General features: G+C 42.5%; 1 protein-coding gene across 11 annotated transcripts in view; it reads left to right on the top strand.

Annotated features, from left to right (window-relative positions):
* Positions 1-25,188, top strand: part of clasp1a (cytoplasmic linker associated protein 1a) — a 77,684-nt gene that overhangs the window by 2,333 nt on the left and 50,163 nt on the right. For all 11 annotated transcript variants that reach the window (XM_079518420.1, XM_079518418.1, XM_079518423.1 and 8 more), the window contains exons 2-8: positions 1,513-2,212; positions 16,177-16,255; positions 16,827-16,930; positions 17,753-17,844; positions 19,736-19,811; positions 21,353-21,450; positions 22,143-22,213. In XM_079518420.1, coding sequence (XP_079374546.1) covers positions 2,018-2,212; positions 16,177-16,255; positions 16,827-16,930; positions 17,753-17,844; positions 19,736-19,811; positions 21,353-21,450; positions 22,143-22,213 — 715 coding nt within the window. In that variant the 5' untranslated portion in view covers positions 1,513-2,017. The remainder of the gene's footprint in view (positions 1-1,512; positions 2,213-16,176; positions 16,256-16,826; positions 16,931-17,752; positions 17,845-19,735; positions 19,812-21,352; positions 21,451-22,142; positions 22,214-25,188) is intronic.

Raw genomic sequence — 25,188 nt, 5'->3', positions numbered from 1 at the left:
CCGTCAGATATATTTCCCCCGGAGACGATATTTTTCGACCAATCGCAACACTTTTTTCATTCACAGAAAATGTAAACAGATTTGTAAAGCAGCTCTGTCATTTCCTTGAACGGTACTTCCGCCAAAGTCCCGCTACTTCCGCTGATAAACTCTACAGCGTAGGTCTTGCTCAGCGTGCTCTTCCACTGAGAAAGTTTGACCCTGGTGTCGGAGAGAACATTGGTTCTCAAAGTGGGGTCCGGGGCGGGGATCCCCAGGCGACCTTGGATGGGTTCCAGCGGGTCCCCAGCAAAAGTAGTTAATAGCATCACAGTCATTTTAACCACTTTATCAATGCTTTATAGTATTCAAAAACAGCAAGCTCACAGCACATCACTGTGTGCTGCTCTGCGAGCTTGTACATCTGCTATTTCTGAGCGTTTAAAAAAAAATATTGAAAGTGAATTATTTAAACCAGTTTTGATTTTGATCTCTTCTTGGGGATCCCTTTCAGAAAACCTTTTGAGATTTTCTGGCAAATTTATATCAATTTGGGGGTCCTTGAGAACTACTGGGATAGAACACCAGCAACTACTGGTTGACGTCTCCCCTAGCAGGGATTCCCTCTTTGCTTGCCAGAAGATATTTGGTTTCCCATGTGGGAGACCCAAGTTTGAATCCTGCATGTTACAGTTGCAATGACAATGACAAAATTGGTCATTGGTCGGTTATGGACAGTTCAGAAACCTACCAATGACAGCATCAATCGAAGCTTTTCTCTTCCTGTTAAGTTAGCATGTTCATTTTGTGCCATTGTTCTTGCATTAAATACAACTTAACTGAACATACACAAAGTTTGGAATCTCGTTTGAAATGACCAAACCTGCCAACGATGATGTCACTGGTAGGCAGGTTTCTGAACTGTCCACAGCCCTCCTCTGAGACACAGCAGCGCATAGACAGACATTATGCTGCTTTGCGCATTAGCGAGTACTGTAGTACCAATTATAATATGATTATAGGTTGAAATTAGGTGATGTCCTTTTTAAGCGATTAAATGTACTGTAGTCCTCTTCTGTGACCATGTCAGAGCGTTGTGTGACTCACTTGGGCCCCTGACCTACTGGTTGAGAAACACATGCAGCAGCAGTGGTGGTGTTCGCCTCGGGGTTGGAGAGGTACCTGATCAGACAGAAAGCTGCTGCTTGTTTGAAGGGAACGAGTGTTAAACATGTGACACAAAACTGTTTCAAGATGTCCAAATAAACACTACAGGGTTGTCCTAGGCTCGTGGTTTATCTGCATGGAGTCACCCCCCCCCCCACCCCCCCCCCCCCCCCCCCTACATGCTCACACACACTGCAGTAATTCAATTCAATCTCAATTCAAAGGGCTTTGAAAACATACGTTTACATTGCCAAAGCGAAAAGTGTCTCTGAGCTCAATGTATGACGTGAAAAATGTTAGGGTAAGAGTGGACTTGATGAAGAGCGACTCTGGTGGTCCTCTGGCTCTTGTGTTGTGTCTCCGCAGGGCTCTCCAGGGCAGCAGACCAGCAGAGCTAACATGGGTGATTACTAATCGTGGAGACGTCTCCCTCCTCCCATCTCAGCGGCGGCGGCGTTTGTTGTTGTGACGCCAGACCTTAGCTGACCTCCCGTCTGCCGCTCCAGCGGGCTTGGCTTTGAACTCTTCTCGGAGGAGGTAGAGTAAAGTGGGCGGGGGAGAAGCCACGCCTCCCAGCTGCCGACCAGACACGCATGCTGCATAGCTGCCATTCCCTCCCTCCCCTCCGCCCGACTCCATCCCTCTGCCAACCCTCCATCCTGTGCAGGGCACGGCTGCTGACACGCTTGACCGTCCGACCAACCAACCAACCAACCACACACGCACACAGGGTGGCCAACCCTCAGGAGTATAAATACCACATCTCGTCTTTGTGTGTCCCCTCCGAGGGGGGGTTGAGTCTTGTTGAGCCGTTGTCTCGGGCCGGTCAGACTGAGGTGGGCGGAGCCGGACACCCCGTCTAGACTCTGGCATGGCGTCCAACATGGAGAGCTGCCTGGCGCTGGTCCTGCAGAAAGACGTGGGCCGCCGCCTGCAGGTCGGGCAGGAGATCATCGACTACATCTCCGACAAGGAGAAGTCCTACGACCTGGAGCACGACCAGACGTCACTGGACAAGATGGCGGACGCCATCGCCACCACCTGGGTCAACTCCAGCCACTTCAAGGTATGCACTGCACGCACGCATGCACCTGTGAGTAGTAGTGTGTGTGTGTGTGTGTGTTGAGCTGTGTCTGATACTGTCAGTTTGGTAATTCTTAGTTTCTGAACTTCTGACAGTTGTCACAATCATTACATAATCACATGATCGTAAGTATTTGAGCATAATCTTCAGAATGAATCATTTAGATAATTCTGGTATAGAAGTCCTTTTGCACACCTACGGAGGGACAGGTGCATCAGAGTAATGAACTTGAATAGTAGAAGAAGAGGGGAGTGCTGCATGCTGTCTTCATTTACAAAACCTTTATTGATACGTTTTGGTCACTCTGACCTTTATCAGGCATCCTCATACAGATTCACCCCTACAAAAAAAGTGACTTGTCGTTGTCCACACTCTTTTAACCATGTTCAACCTTTCATGTCTATTCTGGTCATTTAGGTAAAAAATATATTCTATATATTTTTTCTTTTTTAATTAAAATTGTATCTGAAGCACTAAAATATCACTGCATACCAGACAGAAATGTGAGTTCTCCTGCTTACAGAGTCTTACTATATGACCATGCCTTCATGTATCATAATGCATAGCATGCAAGCCTCTGAGTGGAGACTACACATCCAAAAACAGTTACAGTTTCAAAAACAGATTTTGCGAGGGAGACACTGTAGGAATGACAGACAGTAGGAAAGCTTAACCTTAGAAGGAGACAGTGTAGGAGAGACGGATGAAAGGAAAGTTGAGAGTGGAGACTGGAGACGGTATTAGGGCAGATAGTAGGGAAGCTGAGAGGGACACCGTGTACTAAATGGTGCATTTATACTAGAGACAGACAGTAGGAAAGCTGAGTGGGAGCCAGTGTAGGAGAGACAGGAGAGGATGCTCTGTCAGGCTTTGATCTTAGTGTGCAACAGGAATACATGATGTGTATCTGGAGTGGAGATGATGTCATTGACCGAATGCTCTACTTTTATCCTCCAGTATTGACCTTTTATTTGACTAAAACACAAGCATGTTTATTCAGAGAGAATGCAGAAACCAGACATGGAATGTGGAGTGAATTGACTCCTGCTGTATTCCAAATCCATGTTTTCTGAATCTCTCTTTTATGGCAGGACAGAAATTGACTTAAAATGCTATGTTTCCAGAGGAAATGTGATATGATATGGCTGCAACTATCAATTATCTTCAGAGAAGGAGGCACTGGAGCAGCTCAGACAATTTAGGCCCTTACTTTATTAACAGGGTACAGGTAAAAAGTGACCTGTACCCTCCTTCTCTCATGATACCTGTCCTGCTTCTGAGATGCACCAGACTGGCCTGCCATAGGCTAGAGGCGCGGTTGGAACTCCCTTCTGTATCAATTATCTTCCTACTAGCGATTATTTTAGTAATTCGTTTTTTTAATTAATTAAATTAATCAATTGATATTAATTCATAATCGAGCAGTGTTTTATTATTTTGTTATATACAGTATCAACAAATCGATACAAATACATTCTAATTGATTCTTTCTAATCGACAAAATCAATTATTCTGAAAAAAAAACACTTAAACACTTTCAAAATATTGAAAATAGTTGGTATACAAGCTTGATATATTATTACATATTTTATTAAAATATACATTTTATTAAAAATTTAAATATTGTTTATAATTGATTCTTTTTATAAACTGTTGCACCTCTATTATATTATTATATTATATTATATTATATTATATTACAGGGTTCAGCAAGGTTATTGCTTGACTGTGATTTCAAGCTCTGGTTCATAAGATCCATTAGAAGGTCTGTGTTTTCTACTGTACGAACAGGATGTTCTCTTTGGGGATTTAAATGCTTGTAACTGCTTCTAAACACTGCTGCAACTGAATTATGTGAAGCTATACAATTACCGAAAAAACTTTTTGTTAGATTTTGACTGTTGCATTGTTCAGACATATAATAGTGTTTCACTCTTATTGTGTGGAATACAATCTTTGTGTCCTGCCTGTTGGCTTGTGAAACAACCACAGCCTTATCGTTTGACTGGCCTACATTCCCACCTTGCTCGGCTGAGCTGTGTTTTGGAATTTGATCCAGGACCAACACTGGATCCAGGCTTTATTTGATGTCATGTTTGGATTTGCTGCTTTGGCTTTCGTGTCTGAACATTTCACAGACCGGTTGGTTCTCTGACGCAGAGAAGATTTGTTCAATGTAAAAGCAGGGGTGTCAAATACATTTTAGGCCACCGGCCGGACTGCAAAATTAGATTGAATACGGTCCGGACGACCTGCCTTTGTGTCAAAATGTAACTTTTTATTTATTTATGAATTTCTTATGAATAAGATTGGCAGAGCAAGCTTTAGCCCTACATTTATGATTGGTATTAACTTACAGTCATACTGTAGGCAGTAAAAGCTATGATAAGAGCTTAAAACTATGCTATTTTGGCTGTTTTATTAGCCCAACTCTTTTCCTTTAATAAACCATTTGAAATCAAAATATTAGAGAACAAATTAAACAAATTGTACAATGTACATGTATGCTACGCAGTTGCAAAATATTTATCAAGATAAACATTTGAAGCACACATCTCCATCCCAGCACAGTTCTCATACACAGCTCATGTCGAGTGCAATTGGTCATGACCAGTGTTGCCATGTCTTTGGGCTTGTTATTCTGTAATGTCGCTTGTAAATATTTAGTAGTTGCAGGTTGCAGATTTTTGGGCTTGTTTCCAAAAGTCGTTTGAACCAGTGTGGTTCTACAACCTTTTCATGCCAAGGACCCCAAATTAAATTTATTTGTCTGCGAATCCCCACCTAAACATATTTTGCTTGTTTCTGTCTCAAAATCTGGCAAGTAAACGGACCACCAGCGCTCATCGATTCATCGTCTGCCATTTATTGTAGACAAACACGAAGCCGTCATCAGTGTCACACTGATTACGTTCATTATGGAGATTGTTTGCCTGCGTTGACGCCAGACGGCGAGTGACAACGAAACTATTCTGAAACTCACTTAGTTTTACCAGCCTCACTTCTTCTTCTACCTTTCCATGTAATTATGTCCATGGGATTCACATCCAGACCAGCTATGTGAGATTCATAAGCTGGCCTTGTCGAGGCCCTGGACAGACTGGGGGTTGTCGAGTGTTACACACAGACAGTCACAGACTAGTGGTGAACTAGGTGTTAGGGGAAAAAAGGTGGGGGCCTCTTTTAGATCCTTGGGTTATTCTGATCAATGAGGCATGTAAGGTTTAACTGGTTACTGTAAGTACACACAAGTACCTGCGGTGAGAGAGTGCGGTCTGTTACGGATGTATCTGCTGTACAGACGCATAAGGTTTATTTTGTCCTTCCTAAAATCATGCAACAGGCGCCTTATGTGCCGTGGCCCATGGGTCGCAGTCTGATACCTCTGATGTAAAGAAGTCCAAACTATTATTCTGTTAACTTATTGTTACATTGAACTTATCAAAAATGCATTAGTGTGTGTGTTAGGGTGGCAAGAATCTGGCGATATAATAGTTGTAGTTAATACGCTACTTAAACCCTATATACACAGGTACTTGAACAGACCCCCTCCTTTCTCCCCTCAACACCAAATCTCTTCTGTGGCTGTAATACTAGTACACATTTTTTCGCTCCACACTAGGTTTCCAGTGGTCAATATTGACTAAAATAACCTGTTAAATATGCATTAACATGTTGAATAATATAACGTGGATTAGCATAACACGCTCTCGGTACACGCTGATGACTGTTGCCTCTGTATATGTCATCTGCTCTGCATACCTTCTCTGTTTAGACGGCAAACATGAACCCGTTCTGCAGCCATACTGGCTGCAAGTTGACACGTCAGTCACCACAGTAGCTACTAGCTAGGCTATTTGATAGTTTCAAAAAGGAAAATATGTCTATTAAACATTTGATTTTAACTACACAATTTTTGTTTGGAGGCGACCAAATAATAATAATAAAGGTTTTTTTGAGAACTGCTGGAGTAGAGGCATAAGGCTTGGTTGAAGTGGAAATTAATGCAAATGAATCAGTCGGTAGTTTGAGCTTCAACAGTAACGTCCAGCTAGCAGAGCCATTTACATTTTCCATCACAACAGAACTGAATGTCCTCACTGTCATCCCTACTGTGTCCTCCTGGCCTCACTGCAGTTTGGTAGTGTGTTCTGTTGCACTGTGGTGTAATGCATTCACTGTGCTTAACAATTTAAACCTTATTTACTTCATTGAAGGACAGAGAGCGAGAATAGCCGAACTATTATGCAATGTCCTGCAAAAAAATATTCAAATATAATATAAATTAATAATAATTAATAATACAATTTGCCAAGGTTCATTTTTACACGATGCTGATGCTTCTCTCTCTCCCTCTTTATCGCTCCCTCCCATGTGTTGTTATCGCGTGTCATGGTAGCGCTGTCTAAAAAGCAGAGCTGCTACTGAGTGTCAGTCAACAGTCTGTCTTGAGAGACTAGTAGTACTTCAACAAAAATGCTCAAACAAACATTATATATTATTCATTCACTCGAGCTCAATACAATACATGAACTCATGCATACATTATACAATACATATGATATGATACATTATGACACTGATCTGTATCCTTATATGATACACATGGGAAAGTGAATTTAGCTGTTAGAAAAAAAACTGCTTTTTAAATTTTAAACTGAATGCCCGGCCACTTAAAAGCATGTCCTATGCCAATGCCGTCTGATATAGAGGAACAAAAGGCAGTCTGTATAGACCCCAGGGTGACACTTGTCAACAGTGGTTAAAATATGGATAGGGATGGCCATCTTTTCATAGGGGTGACGTGATGGTGTATTCATCACCTTGCTCATGTACCATGGAGGAAGGTTTAGAATTACACTCTGTGTGTGTGTGTGCGTGAGCTTGTGCGCATGCATGCATACAAAACAGTCCAGATAAGATACTGTGCCTGTGGAAATGCTTGCGGCTGCACAAATTGTCTTGCATGCGTCGGTATAAAAGACTAACTAAATTACGCTTTGGTAGAGGTTGTTTGGTTTTGTAGTTCGTTTCAATATTGACTAAAACAACCTGTTGGATATGCAGTAACATGCGTGAGCTTGTGCGCGTGCATGCATACAAAACAGTAAGATACTGCGACTGTGGAAATGCTTGGGGCATCACAAATTGTCTTGCGTGTGTCGGTACAAAAGACTACCCAACTAAATTGGTAGTGGTTAGTTTTGTAGTTCATTAAGGTAATGAACTACACAACTAACCACTACCAATTTAGTTACCGGTAGTCTTTTGTACCGAAATAACTCCAGATAGTTAAGTTGTGAGATATCTTCAACAGTTGCTCCACTGATTACCATTTCACTGTGAAACAGCTCTCAAAGTCACTCTTTTAGCACATAAACGAACACAAAGAAAGCTGACAACATTACAAAACCTGAGACAGCACCTTTTTTTTTTTTGAATAAAATGTTCAGCAGCACACACACCAATGTCCCTGGGCTAGAAAGCCTCTAAAAACAGTCCACAACACATGGTGAGATTGTTGTCTTGAATATCGTCAGTGTTACTGGCTTAAGTGTTCTCCAAATAAAGATTTGAAAAGTACATGTCATCTCATCTTATCCTCCATCCTTTGTCTTCATATGTATATTTGTTATCATGGACTGGAATGTTTGCTGCTTAGCCCTATATACGTCCTTGTATGACAAATAGCGAAAATAGCAGATCTAAAGCCTCACAGCGTGTCACAATACAATACTAACGAGCACTGTTGGACACAGATGCCCTACAACATTTCTGCATGAATCTCAGCATATGGGCTGTTTTTTCGGCCTTCTAGCCCAGGGACATTGTAGTCTCATATGTGTACTGTGTGTGACCGGCGTACACATCACCAGCAGACACCTGTGGCGTGTGTTGCACCAGTACAACCACTAATTATGGTCTCATCCAGTTGCTGTGGTGGCCACGCCCACTCTGGCCTGAAGTTCCTGTCACTGCTGTATCCCATAATCCCTTGTGACATCATGCTTGTCTTTACGGTGTGGCTCTCTCTGCAGTGGGTCTGACTGTGTGTCAGTCTTTGTGTTTTTTTTTTTTTTTTTAATGGCGCAACCGCTCCTATAGACAGGCTGGGTCCCTGTGTCCGAGCACGGAAATTGCGTTATAGCATTTGTTCACCACCAAGTGTCACTGTTGCACAGCCTAACACACAGACACAGACACACACAGGCAAGGGAGGAGGGCTTGTAGTACAGTACAGTACAGTACAGTACAGTACAGTACAGTACAGTACAGTACAGTACAGTACAGTACAGTACAGTACAGTACAGTACCACTCACTTCAGACGTGTCTGATTTTTCTACACTAATTATTATATACAGTAAATCTTTTGCACATTTTACACGTTTTGAAATATTTAACTTTCTTATTGAGAGTAACTGGAGACAGACGGGAAACAAGGAGAGAGACGGCATTAGGAGCCTAGGTGCCCGGACTGCTAGGCCGGCCCGGGCCATAACCACAGTCTTCTACTGTTGTACTGGGTCTGGGATCTCAGCTGACCACAACCACAGACTTCTTGCGTTGATCACTTACATTTGTGTTAGGGATGGTAAACGGTTTGAACAAAAAACGAAACACTGTTTAGGACTAATTATATAGGTGAAAGTTAAATGAACTAATACAAAATATTATTTATACAAAACTGTAGAGTTACGTGATTGTTCTGTTGATAAAGAGCAGCCAGCAATATAATGTTGTATAAATATGGTGTCACTTTGCGTTGCATCTCGCGTGCGTGCGTGCGTGTGTGTGTGTGAGAGAGAGAGAGATAAGGCTCAGGTAGGACTTTACCCTGACAGACACGCACCATGTTAAACATTAGTTCGCACACACTTCTGCTCTGTGTGTGTGTGTGTGTGTGTGTGTGTGTGTGTGTGTGTGTGTGAGCAACAGAGATTTATTCACTGCCTGTACAGCTGAAAGTAAGCGTTGAATCCACAGAGAAGCCATTTTCTATCGGCAGTGCAAACATGCACTAGTTTGCATTTGTAATTCCAATCTGATTGCTTTCTTGTTATTTGCAAATTCAGAGTCTTCGTTACATTACATTCCAGTTGTGGAAAGTGTATTTGTGTAGTAAGTGTATTTACTCCACTTGATCACAATTTTGATGTACTTTTACATTACATTAGTATTTCCATTTTTGGAACTAGATATCTAATAATAATAAAATGAATAATAACTTGAATTTATATAACTCCTTTCAAAATCCAAGGACGCTTTACAATTCAAAAAATCAAACTAATTGCCAAAAGTCTGAGTAAACAAGTGCCTCTTCAAGTGTCTCTTCAGTCTGGCGGGTCCCCATTTCAAATATGATTATTTTGGGGGGTCACAGCCTGAAAGGTTTGGGAATCCTTGTCTTACACGATAACCACCGAAATAAGAAATAGGAAAGTGGGGTTGGTATTACAGTATAGTCTACAATTACATGGTCCTGTTCCTATGATGGCATGGCTGAGCAGTAGTATTGAGAAGCTGAAAAGCTGCATGGTGCTAACTAGTGTAGCAGAGTAGCTTAGAACCTCAGCCTGAAGCCCACAAGCCTAATATCTAAGATGATTCCCTCCTGGTGTAAGAAGTGATATAGTTGTTTGCCTTTAACCTTAGCCCCACGCGGAAATTCCAGGCTAGAATTGCGGGTGCTACACAGTACACACTAGCCAGAAGTTAGCACAGTGTAGCTGTGCTGTAGTCTGCTGAGTGACAGAGGGGAGGAGAGACAGTGTAACACACACTGCATACTGTAGTCTGCTGAGTGACAGAGGGGAGGAGAGACAGTGTAACACACACTGCATACTGTAGTCTGCTGAGTGACAGAGAGGAGGAGAGACAGTGTAACACACACTGCATGTACAGTAGTCTGCTGAGTGACAGAGGGGAGGAGAGACAGTGTAACATTAACACACACTGCATACTGTAGTCTGCTGAGTGACAGAGGGGAGGAGAGACAGTGTAACACACACTGCATACTGTAGTCTGCTGAGTGACAGAGAGGAGGAGAGACAGTGTAACACGCACTGCATACTGTAGTCTGCTGAGTGACAGAGGGGAGGAGAGACAGTGTAACACACACTGCATACTGTAGTCTGCTGAGTGACAGAGGGGAGGAGAGACAGTGTAACACACAATGCATACTGTAGTCTGCTGAGTGACAGAGGGGAGGAGAGACAGTGTAACACACACTGCATACTGTAGTCTGCTGAGTGACAGAGGGGAGGAGAGACAGTGTAACACACACTGCATGTACAGTAGTCTGCTGAGTGACAGAGGGGAGGAGAGACAGTGTAACACACACTGCATGTACAGTAGTCTGCTGAGTGACAGAGGGGAGGAGAGACAGTGTAACCAGGAAGCTTAAGTATTGAACAGCTCATCTCTTGGCTGCATGCCAGATACACTCTCACTCTCTCTGCTCTTTCTCTCTGCCTCTCTCTCTCTCTCTCTCTCTCTCTCTCTCTGCCTCTCTCTCTCTCTCTCTCTCTCTCTCTCTGCCTCTCTCTCTCTCTCTCTGTCTCTCTCTCTCTCTCTCTCTCTCTCTCTCTCTCTCTCTGCCTCTCTCTCTGCTCTTTCTCTCTCTCTCTCTCTCTCTCTCTCTCTCTCTGCCTCTCTCTCTCTCTCTCTCTCTCTCTCTCTCTCTCTCTCTCTCTGCCTCTCTCTCTGCCTCTCTCTCTCTCTCTCTCTGTCTCTCTCTCTCTCTCTCTCTCTGCCTCTCTCTCTGCTCTTTCTCTCTCTCTCTCTCTCTCTCTCTCTCTCTCTCTCTCTGGTACCAGAAATTACAATTTCACATATCGTTGCTGTCCAGAGGAAACTTCATACAGTAATTCCATTTTTGAGGTTTTTGATTTATTTTTCCATAAATCAGTGCTATTGAACACCCTTTGCGTCTGTGTGTTGTTTCGAAAATATTGAATGGAAAGTAGCAAAAAACGCATTGGACAAAACCTCTTAACTCCATTGGACCCTCGAACTGTCTGCTAAAACAACTCCACCACCCCTCTCCTTCTCATGGAAGTAATTGACAATATCTAAAGTCACAACACCAACTTTGATGAGGCAGTATTGCATCAAAATATATGGACAGCAATTCCGTACATAACGTTTTTAACTGGTGTGTGTGTGTGTGTGTGTGTGTGTGTGTGTGTGTGTGTGTGTGTGTGTGTGTGTGTGTGTGTGTGTGTGTGTGTGTGTGTGTGTGTGTGTGTGTGTGTGTGTGTGTGTGTGTGTGTGTGTGTGTGTGTGTGTGTGTACATGCTTGCACATGCTTGCGTGCGTATGTTTGTGTATAATCCGATCCTTTATGTAATAAAGAGGGATCAGAGGGATTTTTCAGTTTTTTGCTGAGTAAGATAGTGGCTCCTGCTGTCAGCTTCATTCACATGATTCATATATACGTAAAATATACTTACAGTATATAGTATGTAATACATACTAATATGCTATTTCCCTTCCTGTGTGTACTGTATACTTAACTCATCTTGAATGTTTTTTATTAATTTGTACTAGTTCATAAGGATCACTTTATGATTATCGTGCGTGCGCGTGTGCACGTGTGAGAGAAAGCAGCATATCAGTTAACATCCCAGCTGTTATGTAAAGTGCTGGGAGGTAATTAGCAAAACAGTAAGATTGTAATGATAATATAACATTAGTGTGAAAAAGTCATACCATTATAGTATGCTACATTAGTAGTATAAACATGCTCTTGGCCCACCTATCTGAACACACAGTGTCCAAAGTGCGGACTGCGGGCCAAATGCAGTCCGGAGACGAATTGTATACAGCCTGCGGCTTCATATGTTATATGTTAGGAGGTGTTTTAATATTTTCTAATATGGCCCCCTTTGAAAAAAGGTTAGACATCCCTGACTTAACACAATCGGCTGCCGCGTTAAGTGGTCAGATGGGTGTGAATGCCGTGAATGCTTTCAAGATTTTCAAGTGGGTCCCGATGCAGAAAAGAGGTTGAGAACCACTAGTATATGGGTTCTAATTATCTCATACAATGTAATAGTGGCCCTTGGCTGTGACTTTATGGGTGTAGATTAAAGGGTCCCTTTCTCTCGGTTAACAGAGCCCTGGGTCAGTGAATCCTCCCCCTCCTAAATGGCACGCAGACACACACGCATTGTAGCAAAAGGGATACTAAATACATGCACTCTGAGTCTCACATGCACTAATGCACTCCAGCTCACACAAGTTACAGACTGTGTGAGTAGTTCGGCCATATAAATCAAAGCAGCTTTGAATTCTTGTTAGACAATTGTTACCAACAGACCAATTGTACCAATATATAAATCTTCACTAAATACGAGAAAATATTTTCACATTTCACTCCACATTGCTCTGACTCCACTGTTGATATCTGCCCACCTGGAGCGTTCATTTTTGAAACTGCTGTTTGTGTTGTGAGCAGTGGTGGAAAGCGTCGCAGCGCACTGTGAGCTTATAGATCTGCTATTTTCACTAGTTTGGGTCCCGGACAAATGTCTCATTTCTCTTTTGGGTCTCGAGCTAAAAAGTTTGACAACCACTGGTTAAAATAACTAAATTGCAAATGGTAATGTCAGACACGGTCAGTGTTGACTGACACACAGGAAGTGGGCTGTGCTGATCCAGGTGGGCCAGTGGTGGAATGTTCTCGGGTTGACCAGACCTCATCCTTGTTGTTATACAGTCATTCTGTGAACTGTTTATGGTTAGGGTTACAAACAGTCAAGTCTTTTTTTTTATTTTGGCCACGTTTGACATAGTGACTTCCTCAACCACTTAAACCCTATACTTAGTTGACCAGTAAAGTCCCTCAGGGCTCTATACTAGGCCCCCCTCCTGTGTTTGCTCTACACTAAATAGCATTGCTGGAAATGGCAGATCTACAAACTCACAACGGACTGCGCTGACAACTTGACATCTGTTTTGCGATTGTAGATCGGCTATTTCCTATTTTTTAATGTTATTATGTTATGCCACCTAATAAGGAGGCTAGTGTTCATTGTGTTAAGCAGAGAAGTCACAAAAACGTTAACAATCACCAACAAAGTCTGAACGATAAGGTACAGGTACGGGACAGAAGAAAAAGCTACACTCTAAAATCTGAGTCTGCTTGCCTGCTGTATCATGCTCTGTGAACTCCTTGAAACATCACCAGTGTTGATTTTGACAGCAAATTTGGATTCAGTTTTAGTCATAGTCTTTTGATTATGACACCAAACAGGTGTCATAATCACAAACAGGACTTGTCTTTTAGTTCTACTGCCTAGGCATTCAGCAAATTTGGATTTAGTTTTAGTCATAGTCTTTTGATTATGACAACATAAAAGGACTTGTATTTTAGTTCTACTGACTAGGGGCATTCAGCAGTCTGAAGGAGGTAGGTATGAAGCTAGCTGAGTTTTGAGGCTCTGTATCGACGGCCTGAGGGCATTGGTTTGTAGTGGGTGTGAAGGGTGTGTGTGTATTGTCCTCAACTATTTGAGAGCCATTCTTTACCGTCCGTTTCTTGTGGATACTGCTGAGTTCCTCCTGGTTCCTCCCAACTGCAGCTTGCCACTGATCCTAACAACCCTGTCTAGAGGACTCCGGTTGATGGCACGCATCACACCAAACCATGATGATTATTTAGTTTTCGTTGGTGAAAAAAGGTAGTGGACGAACATTTTTCATGAAATCAAAACTGAGCGTTTGGTGGTAATCTAATGAATGGCACTATTGGAGGATGATAGAGTGTTCTGTCTCACCCTCTGTCGTCTCTCTCTCTCTCTCTCTCTCTCTCTCTCTCTCTCTCTCTCTCTCTCTCTCTCTCTCTCTCTCTCTCTCTCTCTCTCTCTCTCTCTCTCTCTCTCTCTCTCTCTCTCTCTCTCTCTCTCTCTCTCTAGTCTTGTTGAATGTACTAGGTAGCATAGTACTCTGTGTTTCTATATTTGATCTATGATATATTCAAGTTATTTCAGAATTCCTCTCGGCAGTCGGCACCACACGTGTGTGTGTGTGTGTGTGTGTGTCATCTGTGATCTGACCTGCCTGACTGGTGCTGTGCCAGCATTTGAGAGTGTGTGTGTGTGTGTGCGCTGCATGTGTTGCACCAGAGTGTGAGCACAAGTGCAATTCTGTGCACTTATTTGTGCTGCATGTAGCCTATACGTTCTTCTGTGTTTGTAGTGTGTGCTTATGGTTGTGTTTGTATTCCACATTGACCTGATGTAACAAACCACTTGCAAATAGAATGAATAGAACGTGATGGGTGTGTCTTTTACATAATGTGTATATCGTTGCTGTTTGGCGGAAACCTTGCACTGTATGTCCAATCATGTTACCTTTCAGAGTACTTTCAGTTTGTTAGGTTAGTTTAGCTGCTGTGGCGTTAGAATAGATACACCCCGCAGGGAAGGATCCGTTTTATGGGGCTGTATGTCTTCATGCTGACTAGGGCTGTGAGTAGTCATGACATTTCAGTTACCTTTCAGGAAATGGAAAGTCAGAAGCTCTCGTTAATACTTTTCATTCATCAGATATTTATAAACCCCACAGACACACCATTTTGCACCTGCCGTCTCTATTTTGGTAATGTCTTGTCAATATAGAAGAAAAGTGTCAAAATCTTTCAGAAATAGCAGATCTGTTCTGTAAGCTCATGATGGAGGGTAATTTAGGGAGTCCTTTGTTAGTCCTGCGGGGGAAATTCTGTTTCAGCTTCACACAGATTGATGGCTGCACAGATGGCTATGATGGGACAGTATCAAAAAGATGAAATACTGTATATGCCATATGTTTCTGTGTTGTCTTATACACCGTAGAGTAGATACAGTAGTGTGTGTGTGTGTGTGTGTGTGTGTGTGTGTGGGGGGGGGGGGGGGGACTTTCACCCTATCCTGCATTAGGATTACAGAGAGGAGAGGTCAAACCATCCAGTGCTTAGTACATCTGTTCTGTGTGTGCGTGTGTGTGCGCGTGCGTGCGTTGTACCTCTGTCATCATCAGTCTAATGGATGGAATTCCCTTTACTGGTTTTTAGTCCAGCAGTCTAATCAGGGAATTGTTTACACCTGGTACATCAGGTGATTGGAGCTACTGTAAATAGCCTTACTCTAGCAGTACCATATGACATATTATCTAGTTTCATTCAGCAGATTTCTGAGGGCTTCCATAGATGCATAACACAAGTCTAATACAAATACCGTACTCAGGTGTGATACCATTCAGATAAACCACACTGAACAGCTGAAGAGGACCGGATGAATGTCTGTAGACTCACCACAGGTTGGACTCTAAGGGGCTCCATTTTCGTCACCGCTAAACCCCTTATCCCTAAACTTCTTTGCCTATTTTTACTATTTTGCAAAACATTTTTGAATAGTTCAACTAGCCAATCTACATTGACACGTTGTGAGCTTGTAGACTGGCCATTTTAACTATTCAAAAATGTTTAGCCAAATAGTAAAAAAGGAAAAGAAGTTTAGGGATAAGGGGTTTAGCGGTGACGAAAATGGAGCCCTAAATGCTCGCCAATACTGTACAATACATGCTTGATGGGCCTCTGAAATTCAATTTCAGAGGCCCATCAGAATTTTGGATGTCGGAAGGAGTGTGTGTTGCCCTTAATGATGGCGCTCTGTCCATCCATTCTGTCCTTCCAAATAAGATACCTCATAATGTAATCTGCAGATTGTTCGTGACGTGCAGATTTTCCTCTAGTGCAGGGGTTCTCAACGTTTTTGGCTGGGGACCCCCGGAAATGCTTTGGCCATGTCTCTTAATAAATGTCAACACAAAACAAAACAAAACAGGGTTTTAAGTCGTGCTGGACCATATTCTGACTTTTTATATATTATATATTTTATAAAGTACAGTATATCAATGAACTTTCTGCATGTTATTTAAGGCATTGTATTGTGTTCTCCACCAGGTGGCGCTGCTGGGATTGGAGTTGTTGTCAGCGCTGGTCTCCAGGTTACAGGACCGCTTCAGATCTCAGGTGGTAACAGGTAAGAACAACACAACATTTATGACTCTGGAAAGAATAGATACAGAAATGATGTCAAAAGACATGTTACTAAACCAACAATCTGGGCGCCAAACAGAACATTTGCTCGGCCTTCGGCCCTCCTTTTCCAGTGGGGCGCCTATGTTTTCATTCCCACTAACAACAAGTTATACACGTTCTGAATGCCCCTGCTGACAGATTCAGTAGCGTAGCTCGGAATCTGTTCTTGAGAGATTACTAGACCTGACCAGTGCTTCTCAAACTATTCTGGATTCCGGCCCACTTTAACATGTTCTCGGCCCACCAAGCATGTTTATTTTCAGAATCAGTCAATCGATTGTGAATAAATTAATGTTATATTATCATTAAAAACATAGTGTTTTGCCAATTATTTGGGGGCCCATGTGCAATGTCCTCACCCGACCCATAGGTTGAGAACCACTGTACTGAACCCAGGCCAGAAAACAATAGACCATGTGGAGCCCTAAAACCATGGGGAACCCACAGTAACCTGAAGTAGTGGCATCAGAAAAAGAGTGTAAAATCTGTGTCTGTGTCTCTCTCTGTGTCAGTTTTACCCAGCCTCATGGACCGGTTGGGTGATGCCAAAGATCAGGTTCGAGAACAAGACCAAATACTGCTGCTAAAAATCATGGAACAGACTGTTTCGCCACAGGTAACCACACACACACACACACACACACACACACACACACACACACACACACACACACACACACACACACACACACACACACACACACACACACACACACACACACACACACACACACACACACACACTCAACTATGACATGACAATTCCATTCCATTCATATCCATATAAGTAAAATCGCGGTGCTGATTTGTTTATTTTTTCTTATGTTCTCCTATGATACGATCAAAGATGACGGTGCCCTTTGGTATTTTCAATATAAAAAATAACTGTGAACCAGGGGGATAGCGGCCCCTAGCTGTAGTGATGCCAGACTTCGGTTCTCCATATAGGATTTAAGTGGTTAAACTGCAAATGTCTGATAAAATACGTGTTCGAGCAGCGCAATTACATGCAAAGTCAGGTTAGCGACGCGAAACTAAGCGTTCCATCTTCTCGTTATCTTCTCTCATGCTGGCTAACCTATCAAGCTAGTGCTGCCTGGTAACTAAGGTACATGTCTGGTAGCCCCATTATTGAACACGGATGTTTTGCCATGCAAATATTTTGTGTATTACTTAAAAAATTCAGGGGGTTCGATGACACCTATTTGTGAGCCAATTCCTTCTGTGTGTGCCTGTCCGTGTCCTATAAAAGTTAATCAATAGTGTGTGTGTGTGTGTGCGTGTGTGTGTGTGTGTGTGTGTGTGTGTGTGTGTGTGTGTGTGTGTGTGTGTGTGTGTGTGTGTGTGTGTGTGTGTGTGTGTGTGTGTGTGTGTGTGTGTGTGTGTGTGTGTGTGTGTGTGTGTGTGTGTGTGTGTGTGTGTGTGTGTGTGTGTGTAGTACTTGTGGGACAGGATGCTGGGAGGTTTTAAACATAAGAACAACAGAACCAGAGAAGCACTGTGCCAATGCCTCATCACTACACTCAGCACGTAAGTCTATCATTCTGTCTGTCTTGTTGAAGTAGCCATGACGTTATTACAGCTTTTTGACTTTTGCTACAATTGACCTTATGCAGACCACAGCCATCTTGCCATTAAGTAAATGGCAGGGTGGCAACTAGCCGCAATTTTGCCATTGACGGCCCATACATCCAAACAGAAACGTCCTATCTGATTGTATTTAACAACGTCAAACTCACCAACATTGCAGCCGTATGAAAAGCTTGAATTATCCTCTTTCTATCTGCAAAGTGTTTGTTTAATAAAAATCCACTGTAGACATGTTGTGAGCTACTTTCTGTCAAGAAATTCCTTGCAGGTGATGATTGTGTTGGAGTTTGGAAGCACTCACTTTCAGTATAGCAACCTCCTGCATTATGTGCAAATTCAAAACAGGTGGTATGCAGGCCCGTTGAGTGATCTCCAACGAGCACTTCCAAACTCCAAAACTTAAATAATTATCTGCAAGGAATTTCTTGACAGAAAGTAGCTCATAACATGTCTACAGTGGATCTTTTTGAAACAAACATTTGCAGATAGAAAGGATAACTCATGCTTTTCGTACAGCTGCAATGTTGGTGAATTTGATGTTGGTTGTTCTTAATTTTGCATAGAAACCAGTTCAAAGAAAACACACAGAAACAAGTGTACAGAAAACATAGACACAGAAAACACATACAGTAGGCCCTTATTTATGAAACATAGAGTAGGTTACAATGCAACAGAAAAGTGGGTGTACATTCAATTATTGGCATTTATCAATCTGTAACAGTGACCTGTGTCATTGCCCAATGCTCGAATGCCATACCTGAGCCAGTGCAGGTGCTCTCCATGTAGGGCTGGAGAGTACTTTCAGTTTGTTAGGTTAGTTTAGCTGCTGTGGTGTTAGAATAGATTTTGGGGGGTGTATGTGTTGATGCTGACTAGGGCTGTGACAATCATGACATTTCAGTTGACGATTAATTGTCGTACAAATAATTGTGATTAAAGGCTTTGTAAATATAAAATTACACAGGGAAGACATGACAAATAACTTAAATTTACAAATAAATGAATAATGCCAAAAAATGCCATGTATAATAATTTTATAATAAAAAAAATAAAAAAATAAAAAATAAACATATATATATATATATATATATATATATATATATAGTGGATATAGCCAATCTACAAGCCCATTTATGCTATTTAAAAAAAAATGTATTACATTTTTCAAAATGGGAACAATCATAATTATGCGACAAGATTATTAAGTGTGATTATCTCAAATGATTGCAATCAGGGGGTTATGGATGATGTAATAATTGGGCCAGGCCTAATGCTGACCTGCTGAATGGTATTATGTCATAATTGGGACAGGCCTAATGCTGCCCTGCTGAATGGTATATAGACACGTGGTCACTGGAAATGTTCATACTGTAACTCAAATTCAGACAGACATGAATCACTCCTCAGTTCAATGTGGGCTCACTCACAGTACAGTACAGTTGGAACCTAATGGAGAAACAAGAGAGGGGTTCATGAATAAAAGTCATATCAAATCTGGGTCTGTGGCCTAATGCATATCAAAATGGGGTCCTTTAAATTGAAATGTTTGAGTATCACTGGAATAGGTGCTTATCATTCAAATAAGCCAACTAAACTACCCGAATAGTTTGTATCACAACTATGTTCCATTTCCATACGTATTTCTCTTTCCATTAACTGTTTCCATCTCCACTGCTGGACATCCGTTATGTCGTTGCTTTTATTTCCAGTCTAATCCGTGCATGGCAGATGTGTTTTTCTGCAATGGTACTTCAGGGTGGTCGTGACACCTTTTTCTGAACACTGATCAGATCAACACATTTTGATTGGATTATTGATTCTTTCCATCCAGGTACGGTGCCCAGGGTTTAACTCTCAGTAAAATCGTCCCCCACATATGTAACCTCCTGGGGGACCCCACCAGTCAGGTAACCTGCCAAAACAACACATTTACACATACATTACATGTATATATTTGGTAGTTTAATACAGACGTATATAACATGAAATATCGACAGATAATATGGAATATTGGTCAGGCTGTTCAGGATAACTATGTAATGGCAGCAGATCTACGTGTTGTGAGGTATAGTAGGTCTGTTGGTCGATTTCTTTTTGCAATTTTCAAAAATTGGGACACCAGGGTTAATGTGGTTAACGTCATCATGTCACCAGCTGTGGGCGCCCGCTGGCCTAGTGGTCCAGGTGCATGCCACATATAAGCTCTGGCCTGACGGCGCGCCACGTGTTCGAGTCCCGTTCATGACGACCTTTGCTGCATGTCTCTCCCCTTCTCTCCCTCTTTCCTGTCAATCTTCACTTGTATCTATCAATAAAGGCAGAAAAGCCTAAAACAGATCTTTCAAAAAACAAAATCATGTCACCAGCTGTAATTAGACATCACATCAGACAGCTGTGTTGCAGTGACATACCAGCTAAGCACTCTGCCTGTTTGCTGTGTCATGGACCACAGATGTGCTCCCCACCAGCAGCTGCAGCAGTCTCTGCACGTGGACACTGAGGACACCCGGTGGCTGCTGCGAGTACTGCAGCTTCAGTACACCGCTCCATCTGCCAGAATTGTATTGGTCAGGATGTTATTGAGACTGAGGATAGGATTGCTGTGTGTCCCAAGCCTTAAACTAGGGGTCTTGGGGTCCTATGCTACTACTGGGTTAAAATGTTCCTCAAATTGTCACTTCACTGTCATCAGGAGACCCCCCAAAAATCACGTGGGGAATCCCCTGGGGGGTCCTGGTTGAGAACCACTGCAGTACATATACCTAAACATGAAGTTCTACCTGGGAATGCAGTTTACCTGCTGGTTAAGTGCTGGCAGTATTCTGGTGTCCTCGAACCACAGTTTACCATATTCTGGGGGGAACAAAAATTCTGGGGGTAAAACCCCCCAAAATAGCTGATCTATAGGCGTTGTAGGCTCGTCTATTTCTGGAAAAGAGATTTGGTGTAGACAGAAAAAAGCAGTCCAAGTACAGACTGTTGATATCCACTATTCCAACACCTAACGACTGTTGGAATAGAACACCTGCTGTAGTATCTAGTCTGTTCTTGTGACCCATGGCAGGAACAAAACGTGGTGTATATCTCTACATTATGTTAAAGGTCATTGCTATAGTATTTATTCAGTAACAGGGGTCTGCTTGTCTCTCCAGCTGTTTAATTAGCATAAAATACATTTTCCGGATGATCAGGAGAGAGAACTCATACAAAATACAGGATAGTGCTGGAAAAGAAGAAGAAAACAAATGGAAATGGAACAGTACAAAATATAAGCTGATAAATGTTTTTTTTCTCCTGGTTGGTTAAACTTTACATTTAACCAAAAATATCTCTTACAGCACCTTTAAAGCTCCAACCTGTGATTTATTTATTATTCTTTTATTTCTTTCATTATTGTATTCATCTGCATGGTGGTGGTGACACTGAGACATTGTGTTGTGTGGTTCAGGTGCGTGACGGAGCTATGGGATGTTTGGTTGAGATCTACAGACATGTCGGAGAGAGAGTCCGAATGGACCTCAGCAAAAAAGGCCTTCCACAGTCACGGTACGGAATCGGATACCCAAAACCACGCACGCACGCAAGCATGCACTCACGACTCTAGAACAGACCTTCAAGTGTTGTGGACCCCTTCTTCTGGGAAAAGGATACATTTCCTATTCTTACTATAACACAAGATTCAACTAGAATGGCACACTCCTTCTCCTATCTCTGACAGGCTGAGTAGCCTACCCAGGGCGGCGTAAGTCATGGGTTGCAGCCATCAGGACCTCGAAGAAGCTACAGGGGGGGAAATAGCATTTCTATGACATACGCTTCACATTTTTTGAGTGGTGCAACCGCTCCTATAGACAGCTATGTCCCTGGGTCCCTGTGGCCGAGCATGAAAATGTGTCCGAGCACAAAAATAGCGTTATAGCCTTTGTTCACCACCAAGTGTAACTGTTGCACAGCCTAACACACAGACACAAACAGGCCAGGGAGGAGGGCTTGTACAGTACAGTACAGTACAGTACAGTACAGTACAGTACAGTACAGTACAGTACAGTACAGTACAGTACAGTACAGTACAGTACAGTACAGTACCACTCACTTGAGACGGATCTGATTTTTTGCATTTGTGAAAGCTCTGTTGGAGGTGTGCTCTGCCCTATAGAGGCCCCTCAATATGGGATTCTACACACATCTACTCTCAAGCTAATGTGTGATGAACTGACTGACTGTCTGTATGTATCTAGGTTGAATGTAATCTTCAGTAAGTTCGATGAGGTTCAACGAGCAGGGAACATGATGCCATCTTCAGCATCAGGTGAGCTACAAGATTAACCCTTCTAAACCCTGTGTGTGCATGTGCATGTGCGTGTGCGTGTGCGTGTGCGTGTGCGTGTGTGTGTGTGTGTGTGTGTGTCGTGTGTGTGTGTGCGTGCGTGTCTGCGTGTGCACGTGTTCGATCATTCCTGGCCTCGGTGCATGTGATGTGACAAGTGAGGGTTCTGGAGGCCAGACAACAAGCCTGGGGGTTGAGTAGATGCCCAGCTGTCTGCTGGGCTGATCAGAGGTCATTCCCTCCTGTAAGACCAGACAGAGAATCTGTTTGTTCTAAATATGCTCATGGACATTTCCTATACTACAAAGTTTTACTACAATGTTTACACATATTTACAGCCCCAAAATAAAATGACAATGTCATAGTTAAGCCATGTAAATACTACATTATATTATTATGTATTTTACTGTTCTTTTTCTTTAAAAGTGTGCTAATGATAAACTAAACTACTACTAAAGTCATGCTACTACAGTACACCAGAGTTATTATAGTTTTTAAATATTCATTAGTTTTACATTTTAGTAAAACTAATGAATAGTTAGGTTTAGTTAGGTTTGGTGTTTGATTTCAGTTTAGTTTTAGTTCTAAAACTGCATGAGTAGTTTTATTGATGACTATTTCTTATTTTAGTTTCACTTAACACAATTCTTCTTTCCCTTTAGTTGTAGTCTTGGTGTTAGTTAACCATAACACACGTATAACACTGCAGTATTGGTGGAGGGACATTGTGCCGTTGAGCATGACGTCTTTGCTGAGAGGTTTCAGACAGAAGTGCTGAGGTCAGACACACCTCAGCACCTAAGGGAAAGACAGCTTTACGCATGCATGCACGCACTCATGCACACGCTCATGCACACACTCATGCATGCACGCACGCACGCACGCACGCACGCACACACACACACACGCACTCATTGCAGTGACTTGCTGTGAGGATGAGGGTGGTGTTGTTATTGTGTTCATCACAATGACATCATGGTCTCATAGTGTCTCTAACAGCTGTGCTCAAATGAAAATGTAAGTTGGTCTGCTCGTCTCAGAGTTGACAGAACATGGAAACACTGAAGTGTGTGTGTGTGTGTGTGTGTGTGTGTGTGTGTGTGTGTGTGTGTGTGTGTGTGTGTGTGTGTGTGTGTGTGTGTGTGTGTGTGTGTGTGTGTGTGTGTGTGTGTGTGTGTGTGTGTGTGTGTGTGTGTGTGTGTGTGAGATTTCACACTTGTGTATTTAGTCTTGTGCGTATAATGTGCGTATAATGAGGATAATAACGCATTATTAACAGAGAGAGAGAGAGAGAGAGGTTTGTAGACATACAGCTCTGGGTGAGAGAGGTTAACACGTCTACTGGTGAGAGAGACAGAGAAGGGATGGGAGGGGGGAGAAAGGGATAAACAGAGAGAAAAACATTGAGAGAAACAGAGAGAGAGGGAGAGGGAGAGCGGAGGCAGTGTTCTGTAAAACATTGTCCACCCGTCTCTCTGGAAGGAAGGATTAATATGACAGTTGGAGAAGGTAAGAACACACACACTCGCGTGCACGCACGCACACACACACAGGTTTTAATAGTAAACATCTCTATAGACGCTGATAAGGTCGCATGTGTGTGTGTGTGTGTGTGTGTGTGTGTGTGTGTGTGTGTGTGTGTGTGTGTGTGTGTGTGTGTGTGTGTGTGTGTGTGTGTGTGTGTGTGTGTGTGTGTGTGTGTGTGTGTGTGTGTGTGTGTGTGTGTGTGTGTGTGTGTGTGTGCACGTACACATGCACATGAGTGCATTAATGAGTGTAATAGTGTATGCATATGTATGTATTTATGAGTGTGTGTGTGCATGTGTTTGTTCTTGTTGTTGTGTAACAAGAGTGTATGCTAATGCTGCACTTTTGGATGCTCTAAAATGCCTGTTTGATGTTGTTGGCTGGTGACGTAAGGCTCTAAGACGAGCAGGGTTGAGGGTTCATTTCCCTGTCCTGTGGTACTGTGCGATTGCAATCATCAAACATCCGTGCAGAATTGACGTCGTGGATGTCTATAAACACATTCATCAATCACACGAATGCATCAACCAAATGACACGTCCCAAGTCATAAAATCCTTCATTAATTTGTTCATTAATTTGTTCATTTAACTGCAAAGGGTGTAAATGGACCCAGATGGACACGCACGGGAGACCACATTTCATTGAAGAGGAAAACCCAGGGTATATTGAGCTTATACTGCTACTTGTCAACCATTAGGTGTCCTAGCTTACACCAGGGTCTAAAACTACTAGGGAGACCACCTCCAACCACTGCATATGTACTAGTTATATTGTATTATTAACATACTCTAAAATATCATTTTATTTGTTAAAAATAAGATCCGGATTACAGCCGTAAACACTGGGGAATTTGATGTGGGTGTATGTTCCTTTCTCGCACTCATTCCATAACTTCTATTCATTCTTCTCTCTCTCGCTCTCTCTCTCTCTCTCTCTCTCTCTCTCTCTCTCTCTCTCTCTCTCTCTCTCTCCATTTGGTGTCTCTTCATCCATTCATTGAGGTGGTACCATGGAGGCTGTGAGGAACATGTTTAGGGGTCTATGTGGGACCTTTTGTAGCGTCATGCACATAATAATAGGGTATTTATAACTGCAGAGGAGGTGGCGTTTTTGGCTGCGTGTGACTGCGTCTGTCCTCAATACTGAGAGGGCTGCTTTGTATCGTGTGTGTGTGTGTGTGTGTGTGTGTGTGTGTGTGTGTGTGTGTGTGTGTGTGTGTGTGTGTGTGTGTGTGTGTGTGTGTGTGTGTGTGTGTGTGTGTGTGTGTGTGTGTCCTCCTGCGGTGTTGTTACATAAACGTTGCAGAGCTGGTGATCTGCTCTTTGTAGACATGGGCTACATAACACAATGATCACTTCTTAAGAGGATCCTGTCTTACGTCTAAGTTGTTGGGTTTCCACCCAATTATATGTAAACAATTGCTGATTC

The sequence above is a fragment of the Electrona antarctica genome (assembly GCF_951216825.1).
Source record: "Electrona antarctica genome assembly, chromosome: 13".
Taxonomy (NCBI): domain Eukaryota; kingdom Metazoa; phylum Chordata; class Actinopteri; order Myctophiformes; family Myctophidae; genus Electrona; species Electrona antarctica.
Note: the sequence above shows the minus strand (reverse complement) of the source record. Positions and strands in the feature narration are given on the sequence as shown.